A 25,977-nucleotide genomic window follows, 5' to 3' on the forward strand; every position below is an offset into this window, starting at 1 on the left:
ATAGAGTGATAGCATGGGCGGTGGGATGGAACTGTCTTTGGGTCTGGTTGTTTTGGTGTGCAATGCCCTATAGGGTCATCTTGAGTGAAGAAGTTGAAACTATTTATGTCCAGGATGTGAGGGGTGTGTGAATATTTTCACAGCCCTCTTTCCGGCTCGTGCAGTATATACATCCTCAATGGAAGGCAGGCTGGTTGCAATTATTTTTTTCTGCCATCTTAACTGTCCGTTGGAATCTGTGTCTGTCTTGCTTGGTTGCTGTGCCAAACCAGACACTTTCAGAAGTGCAAATGAAAATATTTTATTTAATATTTTTAATATTAATATTTTATTTAAAACAATACACTGTTCACATTTATGTAGATTTATTGTCCCAGCTGTATTTTTCTTTCCAATATAGATCGGAGTTCAAATACAAAGAATAAAGGAAATCAAAGAGATTCTGCATCAAATTAGCAAAGGTCATGATTCACAGCAACGTCAGAGAGAGGTAAATGGCCAGCAGTTAATTATGCTCTGAATGTTTCCCGATGGCTTTTTCTTTTCCTAAGGATAATACCTCCCATGTTAATCTACCTAAAATGTGTAGAGGAGTCTATTGTTTTTCCATCAATGGAATTTTCAAGACTAGTCAGTACTTCCAAAATCAAACAGTTTTTGTCTTCTTTTTTAAAAAATCCTGTAAGGTTTGCCTTCTGCAGCTCTGTTCTCAGTTCTTTAGTAAGGGGTTGTCACAGGTTCTTTTTAAACTATATATCCTGTTTGATTGACCCAAACTCAAAAAGACTAGACTGTAGACAGTTGGATTCTTATATCTCCTTATAAGGAATTGCTTTGTTTTGAAAAATATCAAAGGTACAAAACTGAAAGATACAAACATATATCTGCAAAAATTTTCTATGTCTTCTGCATTATACTATACTCTATCTCTATTCTACTTATGCAATACAATCAGGGGTGGGTTCTACTTATCTTTACTACCGGTTAGCAATGGGATCAAAGCTTCTGCGCATGCGTAGATCGCCGATGATGACATCCAGGGCGGTGGGCGGAGCCTCCCACCGGTTTTACTACCGGTTCTTGTGAACCGGTCTGAACCGGGGCAACCCACTACTGAATACAATGTTTTCTATACTATATGCTACTACGTCTGCTTCTATCATACTTCATTCTATACTATTACCTGCAGTTCCATGCTATATTATACTATTCCTGCTGCAAGTATAACATCACTACTACTGCTATACTTTTATTTATTTGTTTCCCATCCTTATTATTTGTACAAATAATGCAAGGCAATGGACATGTTCCATACACCTTCCTCTTCCTATTTTCCCCACAACAACAACTTTATGAGGCAAGTTGGGCTAAGGGAAAGAGACTAGCACCAAGTCGGCTTTCCTGGCTAAGTTGGGAATAGAATTCATGGTCTCCTGCTTTCTAGCCTGGTGCCTCTACATGCATGCATACATACATACATACATACATACATACATACATACATACATACATTTATGGATGCTTTTACCTCTGTCAAAAAAAATCTCATTTTATTTGGCTATTTTCTATTTCTTGTTATTCTACCACTGCAGAGCTACCAAAATACACAAGTGTCTTCTATTTGGCGTCCATGTCTTCTGCCCACCTCTTTCAAGGTTGCAACTTTTATAAGCAATTCTGTAGTGTTGATGCTGAGGAGAGGGCTCAAATAGGAGGCAAGAAAGTCAGCACAGATGTTTGCAGTTTTTTTTTTCAGTCTGCTTTTCCATAGAGGTCCTTTCATAAATATCTATGTTTATTGTGATGCTTATTTTTATTTAATTTCTACCGGATTTTTTTTTTTAAAGGCTATTGTATGATGCTCTGTATACATAAATGCAGAATCAGGATGCAGAGTCAAGTAAATAATAAACATTCTAATTTCTACTTCTTATCATACAGCCTTCTGGCCAGAAAATCACAACAGATAAGTTGCCTGATCTAGAAGGATATGTCAAAATATTTGGACAGGAAATTGGAACTACATGTATAGAGGGTGATAGTATTCGACAAATGTTACAGGTGCCTGTTTTACATACTGTTTTCACATTTACTATTGAACTAGTATCTATTTTTTAAGGTCTTGAACATTCATATTTTAAATATTATCTAACATTCCTATTTTAATAATAGCTAAATATTATTGACTTGTGATGTACTACTATTGGCAAGCTTTTCTTTTGGGAAGCAATTATTCTCATAACATTTGCATCTGTTTATCAGATTTGTTTAAATGAATCAAATCTACTTTTTGCAGGCATATCAAGAAAAAGCCCCTCTTCCTTGGGTAAAATATGTTACAGATGTCCTTAAAAATCTTCCAACTATCCAGTGGGAGAAATATTTCATGTCTGCAGAAATCCAGCGTGTTGTGCCAACTTGTACTGGGTTACCTTGGCAAATAGGTTTGGTCCATATTGCTCACACAAAAATTGCTGGAGATGGTAAGGCAATATGTTTTATTCATTATTAAATACATATACCTATGTATATGCACATACAAACATGTACATGTACATATGCATACTTTACCATTTTTGTTAAAGATTTTGAACAATAACATTGTGGAGAAAAGGTAGAAGAAAGAATAAGAAATAAAGAAAAGAAAAAACTTGCAGAAAAGTAAAAAAAAATTCAGATCACAATCACCTGATGCAGCCAGTTGGTTTTGCTAGATTATGAGCAGGGATACGAAAGGAAATCCATCCCATTCTACTACCTCTTAGTCTTTTTATATGCAGTATATATAAAAAAACAAATATTAATGCATCCATTGATTTATTTTCTTTCATTTAAACAGTTCAGTTAGTGGTGACCCCAGAACCAACATCCCAAATCACATGGCCTGACATAATTAACAGTGATATCAAACTGAAAACTGGACTGAGACTTTTGTAAGTACAATCAATGTTACCTAAAGTCATCATGTAAAAAGAACCTCGTGCAAAAATGCCTGGTATCATTTATTCCTCACCATTACAATGTTTCAGAAAAATCTGTTGTTGTTTTTACTGTTGCAGGATGACGAAGGACATGATCTTAAGCATGGGAATTATTACACCTGAAATTCATGCCATTCTAGAAAGCAAGGCCACAGTGACAGCAAATGTCCCCATAAATATGGATGTTGCTATGAATATTAAAGAAAACACCTTCAAACTTGAACTTCCACCATGCAAAGAGGAAACAGACATAATTTCTCTAAGGTAGGCTCTTGTTACGTTACACCTAAAAATGAGTAAAAACTTTTTGTTGCTTTTTCTAGTTTTTGTATGCAAATTTAGATGTAGCTATATTGAAAGATTAAAATCAGTTTTAATAAGGTAGAATTATCCAGAATAAATTCAGTTTATGGGCTGTTGAAAAATACACATGAAATACACTTAAGCAGTGCTTTCATTTTAGTGTTTAAAATCTTGTTTGCAAGGCCATTAAAATGGTATCAGTTCACATCTGAGTCTTGTTTATGTTATTGATCACAAATGTGATTAATTATGCTTTCCAGGATCTCTTAAATAAACTAGAGTTAAGAATTTAACTAGAGTTTAACTTAACTAGAGTCAAGTTTGTTTATGAAAAAAAAGAACATCAAGAGGGTGTTGAAATTTTATTCTGTATTTTCTCTTAACCACTTTGGACACAGACCTTTTCATCTTCAAAAAGCAGTACATGGATTTGGGAGACACATTATAATTGACATAGTATTTGTTCGGTCAAAAATTCCATTCCGTAAAATTCCTTCCTTCCGTGAAAGCCAGCAATTCCCATTAGAGGAAAGACTGGGAAACAGGTTCTACTATATTCTCCTTTATCTTTATGTTATAAAACTCATGATGTCTGGAATGTGTCCTGCTTCTCCAGAAAATATTTTCATATATTATAGCAGAAAGAAGGACTAGAGTTGTTTTCAATCCAATCCATTATCTCATTCCTAAATGGATCATCATGAAAGGCTACTTCTGAAAAATACACACCTTCCTTCATTTCTGCAAGAAGCAAATGAGACAAAATGGTATCATAGGATGATATATATGGTGGGGTGGTATGATATAAGATACTAGTAATCCTTGACTTATGGCCACAGATTGCTATTGTACGTTGTCACAATCATAAAATGAGATGTCACATGGTCACAATGACTTACGACAGCAATCTTGGCACTTCGCATTGCAGTCATTAACTGAGAATTTCATGTTATTATATGACCGTACACTCCAATCTAAGTCATATCTGTTTTGGTCTCCTAGCTTGAGCTTCAGTAAGGTTAGGGGCTTCTTCCAACTCCCCTTACTTACCTGCCTCCCCCTCACTCTGCCTCTGACTACTTCCAAGACCTGATCATGGAGTTTAAACTTCTTTTAATTTTAGAAAATATATCTTATTCGCTCATAGTCACTTAATGGAAACCAAACCAAATCAGTTATCCTTTTGGTTAGTTTTGACTAAATTATGTCTTTCATGTCATTGGGAGAGATCTCAGCTGGATCCCAGCCATTAGAAACTTTTTATATATTCTTACAACCAATCATCTCCTAGGCATTTGAAGCATAATGTCAGGTATTTTAAGAAATGTAATTTAAGCAAGTAACATATTATACTTTGTTTGGAATTCCAGTTGGAATACCAATTAAAATAAGGTAAAGGTTCCCCTCGCACATATGTGCTAGTTGTTCCCAACTCTAGGGAGTGGTGCTCATCTCTGCTTCAAAGCCGAAGAGCCAGCACTGTCCGAAGACATCTCCGTCATCATGTGGCCAGAATGACTAAATGCCAAAGGTGCACAGAACACTGTTACCTTCCCACCAAAGGTGGTCCCTATTTTTCTACTTCCATTTTTTACATGCTTTCGAACTGCTAGGTTGGCAGAAGCTGGGATAAGTAACGGGAGTTCATTCTGTTATGCGGCAGTAGGGATTCGAACTGCTGAACTGTCGACCTTTTGATCAACAAGCTCAGCCATCATGTCCCCTTCACCAATTAAAATACAGCTACAATAATACATGGTGACTCCTAAATACAACTGAAGCACCAAAATCCTTTCTAAGGCAAATGTTCAAGGTCTTCCTGAATGCCACTAAAGAAGAAGCCAATCAAATTTCTGGGGGCATAATGAGAAGATTACTATTTCTTTTCTCATTTCATTCCAGGGTGCAACTTTGAAAAAGCACTTTTTGTAGACATTCTCATAAAGCAGACAGTTTTGATTTGGATCAAGCAGTCCTTTATAGATCTGAGCACTATAGCAATAGAATAGAATAGAATTCTTTATTTTATTTAGTGTGATTGGACACACAAGAAATTTGTCTTTGGTGCATATGCTCTTGGTGTACATAAAAAGACAAGATATATTCATCAAGAATCACAGGGTACAACACCCAGTGATAGTCATATGGTACAATAAACAATCAAATCATACTAGGAAACAATCAAAATCAATATAAATCGCAAGGATACAAGCAACAAAGTTAGCAATAGCTCTTATATACTGCTTCATAGTGCTTTACAGCATTCTTTAAGCAGTTTATAGAGTCAGCATATTGCTCCCAACAATCTGGATCCTCAGTTTTATTAACCTTGGAAGGATGGAAGGCTGAGTCAACCTTGAGTTGGTCAGGATCGAACTCCTGGCAATGGGCAAAGTTAGCCTGCAATACTGCACTTTAACCACTGTGACACCAAAGCTCATATAGAGAGAGAGAGAGATTTAAAACTAACAACCAATAGTAGGAATTGACCCTGAAAGCTTTCTGGTAAGCCCCACAGGGACTGTAAAGTCCATAACGTTGGAGTATCAGATTTCTAAAGCCATTGCATGATGTACCAGTTGTAGCTTTGTCAAGTCATTGTCAAAAATATGGAGTGTATAAAGGCTCATCAAAATTCAGTGACTATTCTTTTAGATTTATTCATCTTGCCACTTCTTTGAGGTACAGACTGTCATTTGCACATTAAGCAAAAGTAATCCAGTGCAGCCATAGCATCTATGCTAGTTTGAACTGATTATTTAAATGTTTGGAGGTCCACCAGGTCAGTTGAATAAATACAAAATAAGCAAACCACAGCATTGTATCTATCCAAAATGCTACTGCTATTTTTTTTTAAAAAAAAAGAAAAAAGAATCACCTCTTGTAGTCAGGAATTGTGCAATTGTTCCCTTTTTGTATGTCCCTCGGGATCATAGATCACAAATCCACTTTCATACTCTACCTTTAGGCCTTCTTTGTAACTTTTTTTTCTTTCTGCTAAAGCACAAAGAAATAGTAATACTTGGCTCTCAGGCATCTTGTTCTTACTGTGCTATGTGATTTGGCAGGAAACAACTAGCGTCCCCTGTGATGCAACTCGATTTGCTGGCTTCCCATTCTCAGTGAGGAAGAATTGATCATTAAGTATTGTTAAGTGATAAAGCTAGGCTATTGGCTTAAAAAAAAATTAGAAAGGACTACGGAAAAAAAAGCAGCAGGAGTAGGAAGGTGAGAATGCCAATGACTTGTGCCTGGAGATATACACCCTGTGATTTGAGGATGGTTTAAATTATTGAATGTGAAAAATGTGAAAGCCACTTCCTTTTAATCTATTTTGCCTGGATGAGCCATCATATAATGCAAGTTGATTTGTAGTTTCTTTGATCCCTTCAACTTGTTCCCAAGTATATCTTAGTTAAGGGATTTTTTTTTTTTTTTTAGTTCCTGAACGTTCTAGCTAAGCTTACTGCAGGGTGTGGTTATCATATCCATTATGAATAAGAGAGAACTTGGAGAAAAAAAAATAAAGCTTATTTGTTCTCTGTTGTTTATTTTTATTGCAACGGCGGCACACCTTATGAATTCAGCAGCATGGCACCGAGAAAAGGAAGAGATGAAAGGAATGCAAAACCACTTTTCAGGTAGAAAGGATGAGGGGTTCTGAGTTTTCTTCCCTGAATGTGAAATACTTCACATTCAACATGGGAACAAGGATCGCCTCTCGGTTCACAGCCAGACAGGTAACATCAGTCTCTGTTCCTAAAACAAGCCCAAGGCAATGGCATCAGTGGCTTTCAAGATACACCATAAGTGGAGAGAGAGAGAGACAAAGAGAATATGTCCATGTGTGTACTAAGGAAGGAAGATGACAGAGATAGGCCACATTCATTACCAAAGCAGTAAGGGGGTGGGGGGGGAACATTGCTTAAATTCAAAACAAGATGAAGGAATGAGCTAGGCAAGTATTCCCCCCCATATGTACGTGAATTAGCTAAATACCTCCCTAATTCATGTACATAGGAGGGGGGGGATACTTGAAGGAGGAGGAAATCACAGTCAGACTTACAAGATTCTCTTAGTATAGATAATATTAATAAAAGTAGTTATAAACTTCTTATGGAACTGATTTCTTCTTTGTGGTGCTGAAATCGATCTTGCAAATCTTTAACATTATACATTTAAATCTATAGTTATTTTGGGGCTTTTTTTATATTATAGGCTTTTGCCCTATATTTTTGAAATTTTTAGATAACATTAATCAACCATATTTGTATATGGAGGGTATAAACCATATACAGTCATGGCTGCAGAATTGAGCAATTCTGGCTAAAAGTTCTGAGAGTCCTAATATAATACAGGCAACATCAGAATTAATTATTTAAGCTATTTAAATAATTAACAAAGAGTCATTTACTGTACTATAGCAGAATAAAGAACTTGATCTACAGCATGGGATCCTGTAGACCAAGCAACCAGATTAGCTAATTTGCAATAATGGAAATTCTCAGAGAATTATCATGGGGAATTCTGTGATGAGTTAATGTCTATTTTTTTAACCGAGCAAAATAATTTCATCTCATCATTTTTTTTTCCCCCTTCTGCCTGGATTGTACAGTCTCTGCTTTATAATTACAAAAGCAAGGGTTGGTGAAATCCCAGTGCTGTGATTGAATCTCTTAGAAGCTTGAACGAGAAACCATTTCTATTCCTAAATTTAAAAACAACTTCAGGCAATGCCAACTTAATTTTGCAGAACTGGTCATGTTAAGAGTTGGTGAAGCAAAATGGAAGGAAGGGTGTTTGTCATCAGTTTGGTTTTATAAGATGTATCTCTTGCTGTGGCCTAGAGGTGGAGCTCTTGCCTCACAATCAGGAGGTTGTGAGTTCAATCCTAGGTAGCGGCAGACGTAGGGTCTCCTGCTTGGGCACGGGGATGGACTAGATGACCTGCAAAGGTCCCCTCCAACTCTGTTAATCTGAATTATCTGTATCAGGATTTTTTTTTCCCTTCGCTAAACTGGGCGTGGCCAGCACGTGATGCATCCAGCCCAGGGGCCACAAGGTTGACAGCCCTGTTCTAAAGCAACGTTCCCTATGTTTTTGTTTCTCCTGCAGATTGAAGACATCTGCTATCACAAGCAATATAGAAGAGGCAGCTGCTGTGTCAACTCCTGTTTCCTTCCCTGAAAATCAGTCTAGAACAGTAGTGGAGTCCTTTGATATGTCAACAACAGAAGGGGATGAAAGAAAGGTAAATCATACTGGATTTCCCGATGTTTATTTGTTTGCTGATCTTATATGCAATAGAAATGGCATGAAATAATTTATTTTTATTGTTTCCTGTTCCCTCTCTCCCACCAAGATACTAGCAATAATTAAAGCAGGCATTGTATTATACAGGTAGTCCTTGACTTACAAGCACAATTGAGCCCAAAATTTCAGTTGTTAAGTGAGACATTTGTTAAGTGAGTTTTGACCACCTTCCTTGCCACACTTGTTAAGGGAATCACTGCAATTGATAAATTAGTAACACGGTTGTTAAGTGAATCTGGCTTCCCCATTGATTTTGCCTGTCAAAAGGTTGCAAATCATGTGACCTTAGGACAGAGGAAAGGTCATAAAATGAACCAGTTGCCAAATATCTGAATTTTGAACACATGATCATGGAGATGCTACAAAGGTTGTAAGTTGAAAAATAGTCACAAGTCACTTTTTTCAGTGCCGTTGCAACTTTGAATGGTCACTAAATGAACTGTTGTAAGTCGAGGACTAAACCTGTATTACACATAATATAATATTAACCTAGAGACTTCTAAGAACACCCAGCCTTTTTATTCTCTTAGATCAAGAATTCAGGTATCTAGTACCTAACGACAAATAAATTGAATACATTCTGATCCAATTAAGGTTAATTGTGATTAAAGCCTACAAGATTTGATTCAGAGTTAATTGTGTTAAGAAATTAATGATAACTAATCAGTATCGATAGCACTGGATTGACCATTACTGGCTACAAGAACAGAAAATTAGATATCATTTCGGAATGGGACTATTCGTCTCCGACTCTTCATTCTCCTCAGGCGATTCTCCCCCAACTTATCTCCTGTGGAGGTGAGCCATTCCCCAGCGTGAAGGCTGGAGGTGTGCCAGCTGAGGAAATAAATTGGGAGAGAATCGCCCAGGGAGAAACGCTCGAGGAGAATGAAGAGTCAGAGACGAAAAGTCCTAGACCCATATCATTTATATTGTTGACGCAATAGCTGCATTTCTTCTATATGAACATCCAGAAAATGACTGTAATATTTGATCAAGTTAAAATATCATGGCACATTTGAATTATTCATCTTTACCAAAAGGAGTGAAATATGAAAGAATCTAATGGTACCTTAAAGATTAACCCATGTAATATATCTCATTTTATAATTAAATAGATAGTTAGCTTTTAAGCTATCACTTACACTGTGTTTTTGCTCAAAACACAGCAAAGTAACATGGCTACCTTCAGGGAAATAAATAAACTGTGGAGGGGAGAAATGTGTCTGATTTATTTATTTAGCGTATGGTTGGTCACACACAGTATTAAAACTTTATTTTTACAGGTTAAAAACAATTAAAACAATAAAAAAAACAGTAAGAAAACCTAAAAGGAAAACAGAAATAACATTTCAAAGTTTAATGTCGAGTTTGTGTCTGAATATGTTCATTATCCAACCAGGACACGCTTCCATCAGAAAAAAAATCACCTGAAAATCTCGATGCACCGTTGAAAAAGTATTTAGAATCAGTTCACCAAACAAAGTGCTTTGAAACCTGTACATTTGGTTGTAAGGCTTGCTTTCACTGGGCAAATATGAATACTGCATGTATTGCACGAAGATCTGTACACAACTTCATTGAAGAACATGTTTTTAAATTCTCCCTCAAGGAATGTAAGTCATATTTATATGTATATATATTTTGTTTAGATTTCTAGTTTACATCAAAAACTTAAAAGCTACAGGAAAAAAGTAATATAAATGGTGCTTTTAAGTGTTGTGTTCTAATCTGTGAAAATCTCACTGTGACACATAGTGCAGTGTAGAATACATGACACTTACTCATAGTAATTAGGTTAAGAAAATGATATAGTAATGGCATAAATTCAGTAGTATATTTCAAAAAGATGATGAAATTCTACTGGTTAACCTAGCAATAATTCTTTTAGCACTTGCTGACTTAAATTAACTACTGTTCTGGGTTATTGTTCTCTATTGCCAAGCCTTAATCCAGAACTCTTTTAATAATGCAGCATACTGTATTATATTTTTTGTTATTTTTCACAAACAGATAAAAATAGCATTAGGAGAGAACATTGATAATTAGGCTAGTAAACTAATGTAGTTTACATTAGTTTACTAACATTACTTCTTAGTAGGATCTTTAGACAAAGATAAAGGTGCCCTCAAATCAAGGTTGATTCTGATAATGACATATCCATTATTCTCGGCAACAATATGGTAGTGGTTAGCCAATGCATTCTTCAATATGCTTTTTTGACTCTCCACGCTTGCCTAAAGTCCTAGAATCCCTGGTGGTTTCATATTCAAGTATTAAGCAGCCCCAATTCTATGACTACTTTAAGAGTAGCCAAAATCAGGTAGGCGCCGCTACCTGCTATTGCTAAACTCATATTAATATCAAAGTTCAAATGGTTCTATGCAGGGGTGAAATCCAGCACGGTTCTGACATGTTCTGGAGAACCATTAATAGAAAATTTTGAGCAGTTTGGAGAACCGGTAGTGGAAATTTTGAGAACCAGCAAATACCACCTCTGACTGGCCCCAGAGTGGGGTGGGAACGGAGATTTTGTAATATCCTTCCCCCAGGAGTGGAGAGGGAATGGGGATTTTGCAGTATTCTTCCCCTGGAGTGGGGTGGAAATGGAGATTTGCAGTTTCCTTCCCCTGCCATGTCCACCAAGCCACGCCCACAGAACCGGTAGTAAAAAAAAATTGGATTTCGCCACTGGTTCTATGTGTTACTATGTCACTACAGTACAGTGTTTATATGTGTGTGCGTACATATGTGTGTGTGTGTGTGTGTGTTCATATATATGTGAACAATGATTGTATCAACTTACAATAATAAAAATAATTTCAGCTGATCCAAATGTCCCAATTGAGAAGCTACGATTCACCATTCGAGGAGGTGCTCGTGTTGCTGATCAGATGGTACATTTGTTAAAAAATGAAGAAAAAGATATGTCGATTGACGAATTTAACAAGGTATTTATTGGGGGGGGATGGTAAGATAGCAACCATCCAAGTTTCCCTCCCAACATCATACATGGCCCATATGTAAACATTTGATGTTCTGCTGGTGTTGTTTTAAACATTATGGGTTACACCAATGTCTTAAAGTATCATAGAAAACCACATAAATAATTAGTTACAGTGAATACTGTTAGGATAATATGCTTAGATATCAAGTTATTCTGACTTTGAAAATACAATGTGGATTGTTAGGGCTTTACTGTGCAAGTAGCTGCATTGGTTAACTGTATTCTTTCTTCTAATTTCTTCAGAAAGAAATACATCAAATGCTTTGCTCCACAGAGTAATAAACACAATTTATATAGTGCTGAGCCACATTTGTTTAAACACAGAGACTATATGTGAGGATGAAGAAAAATCATGGCCTTATTCCACAAAAACAGGTTTTTATCCCTTAGGAAGAGAGAGGCTATTAGGTTCAAATGATTAACAATCATAAATAAACCCTAAATTAATATACTCCCAAATTTCATATTGCCAGCTCTAAAATTCACTCCCATTGTGAACTATGCAGTTAATTCCATAAATTATAGTGTAGACAAGTTGCCAACTAATGTGAACAGCATAGCTAGGACTATGAATATGATTGAGTGCCATTAAATGAAAGAGCAATGCTTACCGTTCATGGAATGTGACTTATAAGCTTCTATGAGAGCAACCTTCTGCAAGAGGTCCATTTGCCCAGACAAGTTCAAATCTGGAAGAAGTGAAGGTACATATATGAGCCAATCTGCGATAGTCCCACTGCCCTTTTTTAAAAAAAATATTTTATTAGTTTTAAAAGTAAAACAATGGACATTGCTCAATGTCTCTGGTTTCTAACATTTGAGTCAAATTTAAGTTAATAAGTAATATATTCCTTAATCTATATACAAATTTACATATCTCCTATTTCATTATATATCTAGTATACAGTATTTTACTTCTTAACAGCTATATATATATTTAGTAAACCTATATTACATTCACAAATTCAATATACCTTGATATATTGATATACATTGATATATACATTTCCAGACATTCGTTATCCCTTGTTTTTGGCATTCTTCCTCTTATCTAACCAATTATAAAATTTATTGCAGACTTCATTGTATGTTGATTCACTTTTTTTGTCTTTGAGTTCTAAAGTAAATCTATCCAGCTCTGCACAGCTGTAAATTTTGTGTATTACTTCTTCTTCTGAGGGAATTTGTTTACACTTCCATTTTTGAGCAAATGCTAGTCTTGCCGCGATAAGTATATGCAATATTAAATAGGTTACATTTTTGTCATATTTGCCATCTGTCATGTCCAGTAAGAAAAATTCTGGCTTGACTTCTATTTTGAACATGAACATCTCTTCTAACCAGCTGCTTATTTGCTGCCAGAAACTTTTTGCTTTTGAGCACTCCCACCACATATGGTAGTATGACCCTAGATCCGCCTCACATTTCCAAGAAATCGGGGAGTATTTTTTACTAATTCTGTCCCACTGCCCATTCTTACATGCTAACTACTCAAGTCAGAAACATATGATTGGAAATCTCAACATGACCATTAAGTGTTAAGCAAAATGCAATTATATTATCTTCTACTCAACACATCAGTATCTTCAGAAGAATCTTACTCTTTAGGAAAGTTAACTGTGGGGCCTGAATGTGTGCCCTCACTTCTTCAATATGCACTCCAAGTGTGCAGAAAAATCTGTGCTGTTAGCATTTACGATATTGCTCTTGCAATGTTAATTCCACATATCAATTTGCCTAAGATTTAGGATTACATGAGATGACAGATATTCTTCTCTCTGGGTATATCCTGTGCTAGATCTATCTAGACGAGAGTGATGAGAGCACTGAAACTTCATCAAGCAGTGATAGTGGTTTGAAGAAAATTATAAGTCTAAAACAAGTTCCTACCAGCCAGAAGCAAGATAATGATCAAGAACAACAGGAACCGTATCAGAAGAGACCTCAGTTCCAACAGCATCATCCTTTGGATAAAAAGCAAAAACTTGATGATTCTAGCAGCAGCAGCAGCAGCAGCAGCAGCAGCAGCGATAGCAGCGATAGCAGCGATAGCAGTGACAGCACCCAAAATGATACGCATATTTATGGAAGACAACAACAGGAGAAGGGTTATCCAAGTGGTGAGAAAGATGGGGATAAAAAGAAGCACGGCAAGAGGTCACATCACAAAGATGAGAAGGTACCCATCAATTCTAACTTAGGATAAATCTTTCCCTGCAGGGCGCATTAGCTCAAAATCTCTGTTGGCTGGGATGTGGTTTATCTCTTCCTTTAGAAATGTGCATCTACATGCGTGGTGGCTCACATGGTTAGGACGCTGGGTTGATAATCAATAAGCCCACGTTTGAGACCCAAATGCTGCTGTGTGACAGGGCGAGCTCCTGTCTTTCTCTCCAGCTCTGGCTGACGTAGCAGTTCAAAAGCGAGTAAATGCATGTAGATAAATAGGTACCACTTCAATGGGTGCATGAAAGGAGACCCCAATTGGGCGTCCCTGGGCGATGGTGACGTCACTCACTAATCCTTTCAACCCAGAAGGGCTTCGGTGCTTCCAACATGAATGCATGCATGCAGCCGTGTGCATTTGGGTAACCCTTGCTTTGCTTTTTCTTCTTTGACATTTTGCAGGAATTGCAAGGCCGAGACCTGGCAAAGCTTCCCTTCAGGGAAAGCCAGATTGAACAGGTGAGTTTCAATATATTATTATGATTTTTAACTGACCTTTCTTTATATTAACGTGGATAGATTCCAATGCTTGATACTTCCATTCTTCTTTGGAGAAAAGGAATTCAAATAAGACATGATTGTGGAATGTGCAAGTTGATGCGAAAATAATTTAACTCAAGCAGATCTGTCAGCTAGAGAATGAAGACAATATTTCCCAGTTCACACTCATAAATTAACCAGCAGAGACTGTTTTTTTATGACTTACCAGCAAGGTATTTCATATAACTGCTATGATATTTAAGCAAGCGTACAAGTTGTCTAAATAAATAAATAAGCCAGTCAGTCAATCTGTAAGGCTCGGCAGAGCTCTGAAGCGGCTGCAGAGAAGCTTCCAGAGAAGTCTGCTTGGAAGCAAAGAGAGACCTGCTTCTAAATGCTGGAATGAGTGGTGACCTTCCTTCAATCCAATCCATAAAAAAGAACCCCACCACCACATATAACTGAAATGGTCAGTGAGTGGTCAGGGCATCATTTCATTGTAGTTTCAGCCAATGAACATGTGCCAGGTTTCTTTGTGTAAGTTGGCTGTAGTTAATATTTGGATTTGTTTATAGATTTTAATCTCTGCCCCAATAATACAACTGTTTCATCCTGCTTCATATATTACTCCATGTCTTTCATTTTAGGGTTTTTGCAGGTTTCTCACCTGATTTGTGTGAGACAAGCAGTACTGAGTATCCTGGGCTGATACAATCAGTCCACAGAATAATAATACTTCAAACCCTATATTTGTATTTTGGTCCGTGACCACAAATAAAAGTTATTATATAATACTTCAAACCATGCATAGCAATAGCACTAGTACTTAGACTGCTTCATAGTGCTTTACAGTCCTCTCTAAGCAGTTTTACAGAGTCAGCATATTGCCCCCAACAATCTGGGTCCTCGTTTTACCGACCTCAGAAGGATGGAAGGCTGAGTCAACCCTGAGCCACTCAGAATTAAACTCCTGGAGTGAGCAGTGAGTTAGACCTGCAGTACTGCATTATAACCATTGTGCTACCACGCCAGCATGCATGCTCCTCTGATGTACATAAAATCAGTCTAGCTTCATAGGGACTTTCAGAATTGTGTCTTAAAATATCCCAACCTTTTGAAAAAGTACAGTTCTTTCTTTTAGCTTCCTGAAGGACCTTCCAAAAAGTACAAGACTGGAATCTGGGGATTCAATCCCTAAGATTAAGCCTACACTATTTTAGATGGTACTTTGGAAAGGACAAACCAATTGTTAAATCAACACAATATCTGATATTGCATGTAGATATGACTGCTTTAATTTTTTGTTGCCATCTCCTCCCCCAAAACATACAAATAAAGACCGCTGCTGTTTGCATAGATATCACAACCTGTGTTTTGATGGACCTTCATCACTCCTTTCCATTCTTCTACCTTTGTCCTCTGCCACTCAGTATCTCTAATTCTGTTTAAATATTGTATTACATGGTGCAGTCAAGTGGTCCATTGTCTTATTCTGATGCAAGCAGCAGAAATGAGTCCAGCTGGGAAGAAGAGGTATGTTTTTAAAGAATTAATAGAAAAGTAAATTGGTATGTTTCTAAAAAGAATCTGATGTATCAAATGGTATATGTATTTTCAGAAAAAGAGTAAGGAATAATGTACCAGTTGAGATAAGGCTTATTAGATTATGCTGATAACTCATTAGGTTAGAGAGATTAATTAGGACTGGGGTGACCAAAGTTAAGATGTTCCCTCTGGCATGAAACTCCCTAATAACCTGGCTATTACTTTGGAAGGAAAGGCAACATAGCAACAACCCTGGTTCCTTTTTATACATTTCTGATTATTTTTTAAAAATGAAATGGATTGAACTGAATTGAATTGGTATTTCAGCCTCTTGTTCATCCAACGTTTTTTAAAATATTGGCTATGCTTTAGGCTTTCTTCTGGCAGTTGGTAGAGGGCTGCACAAAACCAATTTCAACTCAGAAAAGTACTTTAACACTTCAACACTTTCTCCAGGTTCAGAGTCCACTTTTCAGATCGACCGAATGTTGATCTATTGGATACCACAGGAATTTGCCAACTGGATTGTTATCTGCACCTAATTTTATGGGCTAAGAGAAAATAACTGCCCAAAATCACCCAGCCATCTTTCATGCCTAAGGCAGGGCTAGAACTCTCAGTCTCCTGATTTCTAGCCTGGGATAGATAGATGATTGATAGATAGATAATAGACAAATAGAAGATAGATTGATGAGGGAGGGAGGGAGGAAGAGAGAGAGAGAGACAGAAACAGAGAGACAGAAACAGAGAGAGAGAGAGAGACAGAGACAGACAGAGAATAGATAGGCACATATACACTACTAAAACTCTAATCCCTGTTTCTTTGTAACATCAAACAAAACTGGAAAGTATAGGGCAACAACTATAGAATCAAGGTAACTCAAATAAGGTAATTTACACAATGCTGGAACACATGCCATGAGATTGAAAATTGGGGGGAATTGTGGCCTCTTCAGCACCACTACGCCTTCCAGGTATATGTCCCAGAAATATGCAGGTTGCATGGTTCAAGAAAAGATGGGAGGGACACATCTCCATCCTCTTTCCTTTCTCCCTCTGGCCCAATCAGCTGGCAGCAAGGCCTAGTCAGCAAATAGCCATTGGCTGCTTTTGAACCAAGGCTGAAATTTTAAAGCTCTTAATGGCAGTGGCCAGTGAGGGACAAATGAGGGAGTGACTCAGATGTCTGCTGGTGAGATCAGGCTGGCTGTTGTTAAGTTCCTCCATGGAAGGGAGATGGCCTTTGGGGACACACCAGAGTGGGACGCAAGGGTAGAGTTTTCCTCACAATCCATAGATTATTTGGTCTGCCTCCCCTCAGAAATGGGTGGGTAGGTGGGTAGGTGGGTGTGGGTGAAAAATCATCCCTGAAAAAAAATATATAATACAGAGAAGCATGTATTACATACATGTGTGTGTTTGCTTATTTTAGCACATGTGCTCAAAAGCCTGATTGGGCTTATCATCTGGGGAGGTCTTATTTTCAGGGAAACAGGGTATGTACATATGTACATACCCTGTTTCCCTGAAAATAAGACCTCCTCAGATAATAAGCCCAATCAGGCTTTTGAGCACATGTGCTAAAATAAGTCCTCCCCGAAAATATTAAAATGCATGTGTAGCTGGTCCCCACCATTTCCTCTGGTTAGGGTTAGGGAGACAGAGCTGGAAATCAGGTAAGACAGCAAGAGGAGCCCTGTCTTGCTCCACGCACCACAAAATAATAAGACCTCCCCGAAAATAAGGCCAAGCACATATTTTGGGGTTCAAAAAAATATAAGACAGGGTCTTATTTTCAGAAAAACATGGTATATACAGTACATACAGATATCTACATAACCCAGATCCATCCAACTTTAGGAATGAACATAGTTTGAAAGTTTTGCTTATATACAAATACAAATTTGTATTTGTAGATACAAATAATAGCTATTTATTTTTAGCTCGGTTTAAAATATTTTTCTTTTGCTTTCTGTTTGCTTTTTATTTTATTTTTTTGACTAGATGATTTGGTTCCATTACAGAAGCCAATGTATTCCAAAACTTTCTGTGTTGGGCTACAGTTTAAAGATATCAATCTAAAGCTAGCCAGGGTAAACTGTAAATGTGCAAAATTCTTAAAAACACAATTGAATTAAGATACCAATAAATGAAATTATATAGGTGGCTGAAGAACCAAAGTCCCTTCTTTTGCTAACATTAGTAGCCACTTATCCAAGCTCCTATTCCAGTACCATCTTCTGGTTGGAATATCAAATGAACTGTTATAGAAGCCCTTTTTAATAAAAACAAAAGAAGGCTCAAAAAATTGCTGCTTACACAATTCACCAAAGAAATGATTTTGGAATCTTACCTAATCAAAACATGGATTAAAATCATATCTTTTTGTTTGTCTCTTTAGGTAAAAACACCTGGAGGTGTTCTGCCATATCTCACTGTTGTGTTTGAAGCAGTTAGGAGTGACAGCAAAGACCAGGGCTACAGTTTTTCCTTGTATAAAAAGCGTGACCACCACAAAAACCATTTCAAAGTAGTTGCAGGTCAACTCAACCAAACTAAATGGAGGGCATGTCTTGATAGCCTTGTGCTACCTTCCAAATTCCAGGTAATTTTTAAAAAAATTGCATTGTGAAAGTTGCTTTGTAGCTAAACTTCATTGCCTTATACAACAATATATATTTTTAGAAACCCTTTTCACCTCTGTAATCTATGTCTTTCTCAATCTCAGGCCTCTACAGCTGCCTGGGAATTTCAGAGTTCTGCATAGTATCTTAGTTGGTCAGTCAAACTGTACATCTAGAAGAATGAGCTCCAATTTTTAATGTTCATTAGTAAATGGGTACCTAATAAAATACTGAACAAGTTGAATTGCTCCATTATTAATTCCAAAGGTGCTTTTTCAAGAGGCAACTGGACTTTCTAGTTTTTCTTTGAAGATGTTTCGCTTCTCATCCAAGAAGCGAAACATTTTGAAAGAGAAGCCAGAAAGTCCATTTGCCTCTTGAAAAAGCACCATTGGGACAATCATGACTTGGATAACTAAGGATCTCCATAGATATTCCATTATTAATCATAAATCTTTCTAATGATTATTTTACTATTTCTCTTTTGCCTTTTTTTTTTTTTACTAAATGATTAGGTTCTGTTACAGAATCCAATGTATTGCAAAACTTTGGGCTACATTTCTAGCCTAAAGTTAATCCAGATTTTTATATTAAATCTAAGTCATTTTAAAATCAATGGTATTTTCAAATAGAGCTCTCAAGGGCTCTTGAAAGGACTCCAGTACCCAATTAATATTCAAAGAGTAACAAAAAAGGGGAGGAGTGGGAGAAATGGTAATCAGATCTTTAGCAGGAGGAAATTTTAGAATCAAAGTGCAAAAACTGCAAATATTCTTTTAATTTAAATATACTCCATACCCCTATCCATTTTGGTAGCAGGCTTGAATTATGTTGGAGCAGAAAATATGTCTCCAAATCCTTTGGTACAGTTTGGCATGGCTAACAGACTTCGGTTCAGGGGTGGGATTCAGCCGATTCGGACCAGTTTGGGTGAACCAATAGTTAAGGCCAGTGGCTGGGCCACCCATCTTCCCCGGCGCTATCCTGTCTTATACAATCACCGTGGTATTGACGCCGTGTACATGGTGCTCATGTGCTCACACATTTTTTTATTCTGGGCAAATCAGTTGTTAAATTATGTGAACCTCTGCTTAGGTTACACAAAATTGCGACACTAAGTCCATTAATGAAGTGAGGCAATCCCATGGTGATCCCTACACACCATTTTTCTTTTAATTTCTATCACATTTGTGTGTTTACATCCTCTTCAAGTATTCTTTGAGCTGGGGACATGAATGCAAGGATTACAAAATACAACTCAAGATGTCCACAGGCAAAGTTGCAATTTATAAAGCTCTCCAGCTGAAAATGAAATGGACCAAACTTCATTTCTTACAAGATGGACATTATTTCCGGTAAGATCTCTGTAACTTCTCATTCTTCCAATTGTGGATTTTTAAAGTGTTTCTTTCAATGGATGTGAGTTAAATTTCCTAGCGGAAAATACAGGAAGTCCTCGACTTACAACCACAAAATTTCTATTGTTAAGTGAATTTGGCCCCATTTTACAACCTTTCTTGCTACAGCTGCTAAATTAGTAACATCGTTGTTCAGTGAACCTGGCTTCCCCGTTGATTTTGCTTGTCAGAAGGTCGCAAAAAGATGATCACATGACTCTGGAACACTGCAACCATCATAAATATGAGTCAGTTCTAAGCGTCTGAATTTTGATCAGGTGACCATGGAGGGGCTTTAATGATCATAAGTGTGAAAAATGATCCTAAGTCACTTTTTCCAGTGCTTTTGAAACTTCAAACAATGAACTGTTGTTTTGGAGTGATGGAAAAGGAATTAAGGCTTTCTAACTCCACCCTTAATTTTGGGAGGGAGAGAACATTGCTGAATTATAGGGGATAGTTTCAGGAGGAAAGAGGTTTGTTGCCTTTCTCTGAAATAAATCACATCTATAGCTTTATTTTTCCCTAGGTTTATGTATTTACTTCCCGGAATTGCATATCGTTTAGGCTTTTCCACAGCTTATCAGAAGAATCCTGCGCGTGAGATGATAGTCAGAATTATTGAAAAATCTCCAGAAGCTCATGTTGCCATCATTATAATTCCTGGTGTAGGTGATCCTTTTCCATTTTCTCAAATTACTAATACAGTTCCACCTTTGGATTTGGATAATTAATGGAATGGTATAGTGAAAAGGATAGACAGTGCCACAGGCAGGTATTTCAAAGGACATGATACTGAGATCATTTAAAGTTCAAAATGTAGATTAGATCAGTTCCTGTCCTTAATTATTTTGTATGTATGCTTTTCTAGACTAAGAGACCTAAATATAGGCCATTTCCCCATTCATTTTAACCTGTGAAGAAGATTTTCTCTGTTGTTGGTCTATTGGTCACCTATCTGAGCAGGTTTATCCACTAAAAATGCTTTAATTATACTTGGAAATCCTAATACTATCTATTACTTGACTTGGGAAGATTGTGCCACCATGGCTATCATCTGCTTTTTCATCTGCATATTAGGGACTATTTTATGCATGCATTCTTAACCCCTTTATAATCCATACAAAATTTTTGTGACCAAGTAGAGCTGGGTGGATGGAAGAAAACGTGTTTTCCTTTCTTGTGTTTTGTCTCAATCCATTGTTTATGGCTCAATAAATAAAATAATGGTGTTAGGTGATAAACATTTCTCTTAATGAAATGTTAAATCAAAATGCATTTGTAGCAGCATTAGTCTTTGTGTCTTTTTTTTTTTCTTTCCAGATAACCTTTTACATGGATGATTTCTATCCCGATTTTCTTCCCACTGCCATCCCAAGTCCATCTTATCAGAGTCCAAAATTAAGCAAATTGAATGTAGCTTTATGGCTGTCCAAAGAAGTTGAAGGTAAATTAAAATGCTGCTTTTACACAAAGGCAGTACCTACCTAATAGACTAACCAGTATTGACTACGTTTATCTTTTTGTGGCTATTTTTTGGTTAGCATAGAACCGAATCTAAGCTTAATATTGTTTCAGTTAGGCTGGTTGAAATCACTGAGATGTAAGGTAATTATTATGCTATTTAAGTCTGGTTGATTTCAATGTATCCACTTTAATCATAACAATGATTAAATATTATTTAATAATATAATAGTTATTATAATAATATAATCAGTAATGATCTAACCCATTTTTTGAGCTTTTGTTCCTTAACATCTAGTCCAGAGGTGGGTTTCAGCAGGTTCTGACCATTTCTGGAGAACCGGTAGTGGAAATTTTGAGTAGTTTGGAGAACTGGTAGTAAAAATTCTGACTGGCCCCACCCCCATCTATTCTCTGCCTCCCAAGTCCCAGCTGATCGGGAGGAAGTGGGGATTTTGCAGTAACCTTCCCCTGGAGATTTTTCAGTATCCTTCCCCTGCCATGCCCACCAAGCCATTCCACACCCACCAAGCCATGCCCAAAGAACCGGTAGTAAAAAAATTTGAAACCCATCACTGATCTAGTCCTGTTCATATCAACTAGGGATTCTTAAATAAGCCCTATTCCTAGGTAAATATATTAGCAAACATCATTTCAACATGGTTTGAAATTGTTATCTTACTTGTTTATGTAGCAGGATAAGTTTATAAATGTTGCAATGCTTAGTATAATTAATTATTTGGCAAAAGTTGAGGGTTTGTTTAGGCTTTTCACTTTCCAATAGGTAGGACTGAAGTTTAACTCTGACCCTACTATTTATTTTCTTATCAGCTGTGTGTGAGGTGCAGGATGAAAGGGTTACAACCTTTGACAACAAGACATTCAACGCGAGTATTGGCAACAGAGAATGCGACCTTCTGATAGTTAAGGATTGTACCACATCTGACAGTTATAAATCACAATTCCAAATATGGATCCCCAATCCCAAACCTGGTTTCCCTAAAGAAATTCACATATCCATTAATTCAGCGTAAGTTTAAACAAATGGATGGTTATTTCAAGTTTCTTTCCAATAGCTTCTTTTTCAATATTTGTTTTAAAAAATGGCTTCCTTATTCTGTCATTCTTGATAAGAGATTTCTTATAATTGGGGTTTTAAATTTCTCAATTCTGTAAAATCATGCAAAAATGGCCAGGTTTTACAAAGAGTGAAGGCCTGATAGAATCCTATTAAGTTTAAACATTTCAACTAAAACAGCCCTACAGGGACTTAGAAGAATGAATGTCAACATGATCATTCAAAACTCAACTCATTCATGGAAATCCTAGCAAGCTTAAAAATGTGATGAGGAATCTGTGGTTCTTTGGGGGTGAAGAGTAAAATGTACTTCCCATCATCTGGTAGTGATGCTGTTTTGGTTTCTAATTAAAGCTGGAAAACATGATCCATACAAATCATGGGATCTCATACTAGCTTATTTCATAGGTATATAAGGTAATAACAGAACTACTTCTCAAAAAGTCAACCCAGTACAAAAGTGTTGCTATCAATAACTAGTTGCCTTCCCTAAACATATATTCTAGAATATAATATGGCTGTCTCCCACCTTTAAAGAATTACAGGATAGCTATCATCTGAACAAGCTTATAACAATGAATGTGGGTTACAGAGAAATACTTTTAATTTACTAATTAATTAGTAAAAAATAGTAAAGAAAAAGAAACAGAGCTTCTAGAAGTCTTACACATACAGTAGCTCAGGTGCTTGATAATCTTTTATCCATAGACTGGTCATAAATACTGTTACATTAAAATCTATGAAATTATTGATACCTATTGTGTTATTTATATACAAGTATTTTTCAAACAATGTGAGGACATAACAGGGTTAGAATAAATGAATTATTTATAAATTTATAATTTATATAATAAATTAATTAAAAAATTAAATAAGGAAAACAATAGAGAGATTGTAAGGTAGCATGAACAGAGGAAGAATCTTTTTTTCAGTTGATGACATTTAGTTTTAGTTGAAGAGGACTGGTCATGGTATAGGACAGGGGTCTGCAACCTTAAACACTCAAAGAGCCATTTGGACCCATTTCCCACAGAAAAGAAAACACCGGGACACAAAACCCTTTCCGTGCCTGACTATTTATTGAGTGGCCACAAAACTAGCATATGTAGTTGAATTAAACATTCTGTTTTCTTCTGAAACTTTTTTTTTCTTGGATTTATCTATGGTTGGCCTACCCGGGGTTGAAAACCTCAATAAATCACGTGCCGGTGGGTGTCACACATTGGCGGTTGTGACGCATATTTTGAGTGACAAGGAGCCACAGCAGAGGGATGAAAGAGCCACATGCAGCTCCAGAGCCGCAGGTTGCTGACCCTGGTATAGGGGAAGTGCTCTAGTTGATTTGAAGTAACTCAGTGTGAGCTCCAATAAAAGAGAATATTTGTGCACTGATGATGTTACCTAGTTTGGTAATGAAACATCTGCAAGAAAACAACCAAGTTGAGAAAGCACCAGAGACCCCTTCGGTGTCAGTTGTTGGTAACAATGAAACAGCCTTTTCTTCCTCTAGCTCAGGATTGTCAAACTCAATTTCATTGAGGTCCGCATCAGGGTTGTGTTTGACGTCAGCGGGCCAGGGGGTGGGCATGGCTAGGGTGGGCATGACCAACTCAAAACCACTCATTGAGGCTCTGTTTTCAGCCTCAATGGCCTCCTGCAGCCCTCTGTCAGCAAAACGGCGCTTGGGAAGACAGCATGCGGCCCTCCTGAGCTCCATTTTTGTTGTCAGAGGTATCATGAGCTGGTCTTTTGCTGCTTCCAGGGCAGCCCCGCAGACCAGATCTAAGCATCCTATGGGCCGGATCCAGCCCAGGGGCCTTGAGTTTGACACCTCTGCTCTAGCTAGATCATCAGTGAGAAATCTTTTCAGGCCAATCTGAATTATATAAGAACATGGCATCTTTTCAATCCTAAGCAGCAACAGATGTTTCTCTATCAGGATGGTAATAAAAAATATCTGCTGCAAACTCTACATAGGCATCAGGAACGGCATCCGACCAGTAAACACTTAGCTCCATTCAGTCGCCCCAATTCCACACCAATAAAAGGGATTACAGGGTCATAAAAAGAAAATAAAAATGGTATCTGTTTCCATGTTACCAGATTGACAAGTCCACGGCAACTTTAGTACTTTGAACCAAATTTCATCTATTCAAGCCGTAGTGGGTATAGCAAAAGCATTTCTTCAGAGAAAGGCTGACTCTTTTCTGCTAATTATTATCCTTTTTTTTTCTTTAACTTTCTACCAAAATGCATTTTTTTGTTTTTTCCCAATGGCAGAGAAATCACAATCCAAGATTCCGTAGGGATGCTGAATGTGTTACATAATAAAGCACCAATACCAACAAATAGAGAACGATCTGAAGACAACAGCGGTACTGCATCTGATACCATATTTTATATCTTAAATAATAGGAATCAGCTCATTTAGTCTATGTACTCTGGCTCAGTTACTTTATTTTTTTCAATAATTATTTTAAAAAATAAACTTGAATTACTTAGTAGTAATTTCTACGTACTGTAAGAATGTAGCAAAATGCACTTGAAAAGAAGGGAGCATTTATCAATAATGGGGCAACCCCTTTGGGTTAGCTGAATAATCCACCCACCTGATAGAAAACATGATTGCATGGAAAGAATCCTGAAGCAAGAATCATATAGAATTATGCAATGGCTATCTTTAAGGGTTTGAAAACTCTTGAAGTAAACAGCCAGCCTTTTAAAGCCATGCTTTCTCTTTGTAGAAAACATTGAAATTTTGAGAACAACCAACAATGTTATTATCAAGGCTCCTGAATATGGCTTGGAAAGCGTGGCATATGATGGTGTCATACTGAGAGTAAGTCAGACTGCTGTTTTTTGTGCAAGAATTTCTTATTTTTACTTTAAAAAATGATACTGCAAGAAAATTTACTTGAACTTCTGTGGCAACATCTCATTTGTTCATGTAGATAAAAACTTCTGCAAAAGCACAAGGCAAAACCTGTGGACTTTGCGGGGACTACAACGGAGAAATGAAACATGAATACCTGATCGCAAATCAAGCTGGCACTGAGCAATACTGATTTTTAATTCCTGAACTTCAGCAGGATTCAGGTATGCATTGTAGGTTTCTGAAGTTTGAACATTTTAGAGATAGAAATTAATTATAAATGTTTGAAGCAGCATGTATTGGTTAAAATAATGGTGCTTTCAATTTTAAAATGTCCACATAATGCTAAACCTGAAAGAAACTATTCTATTTCTTCCTCCTGGTTTCATAAAGAGGGATCTAAAGGCCTTGGGAATGGACATTAATGTCTGGGAATCCTTGATCTCTGATCGTTCAGCTTGGAGACTAAAGATGTAGCATGGCCTTCTCCAATTCGAAGAGACACTTGTTCGGCAGGCTGAGGCAAAGAGGCAGTCCCGGAACCAGTGAAATCTGGGGGCTGGGCTGGGGATGGAATATATCTGCCCTCAGTGTAGAAGGGATTGCCATTCTCGAATTGGCTTTTTTAGTCACACCAGATGCTGTTTTAGGACCTCTTTCCAGAGCACAATACCGTAGTCTTTTGAG

General features: G+C 37.1%; 1 protein-coding gene across 1 annotated transcript in view; it reads left to right on the forward strand.

The window, feature by feature from the left end:
• LOC139315055 (vitellogenin-1-like) overlaps positions 1-25,483 on the forward strand; it is a 48,400-nt gene extending 22,917 nt beyond the window's left edge. The window contains exons 15-33 of the mRNA XM_070941079.1: positions 401-490; positions 1,942-2,061; positions 2,297-2,483; positions 2,840-2,933; positions 3,060-3,245; positions 8,400-8,535; positions 10,000-10,096; positions 11,424-11,548; positions 13,403-13,783; positions 14,233-14,289; positions 15,781-15,843; positions 18,257-18,460; positions 19,692-19,834; positions 20,406-20,544; positions 21,200-21,323; positions 22,172-22,370; positions 24,699-24,793; positions 25,163-25,257; positions 25,370-25,483. Of these exons, the coding sequence (XP_070797180.1) occupies positions 401-490; positions 1,942-2,061; positions 2,297-2,483; positions 2,840-2,933; positions 3,060-3,245; positions 8,400-8,535; positions 10,000-10,096; positions 11,424-11,548; positions 13,403-13,783; positions 14,233-14,289; positions 15,781-15,843; positions 18,257-18,460; positions 19,692-19,834; positions 20,406-20,544; positions 21,200-21,323; positions 22,172-22,370; positions 24,699-24,793; positions 25,163-25,257; positions 25,370-25,483 (2,649 nt within the window). The remainder of the gene's footprint in view (positions 1-400; positions 491-1,941; positions 2,062-2,296; positions 2,484-2,839; positions 2,934-3,059; positions 3,246-8,399; positions 8,536-9,999; positions 10,097-11,423; positions 11,549-13,402; positions 13,784-14,232; positions 14,290-15,780; positions 15,844-18,256; positions 18,461-19,691; positions 19,835-20,405; positions 20,545-21,199; positions 21,324-22,171; positions 22,371-24,698; positions 24,794-25,162; positions 25,258-25,369) is intronic.
• The last annotated feature ends 494 nt before the right edge of the window (positions 25,484-25,977 follow it).

This window comes from Pituophis catenifer, unplaced genomic scaffold (genome assembly GCF_029215685.1).
Source record: "Pituophis catenifer annectens isolate HBS135680 unplaced genomic scaffold, rPitCat1.0.hap2 SCAF_3, whole genome shotgun sequence".
NCBI classification, from domain to species: Eukaryota; Metazoa; Chordata; class Lepidosauria; order Squamata; family Colubridae; genus Pituophis; species Pituophis catenifer.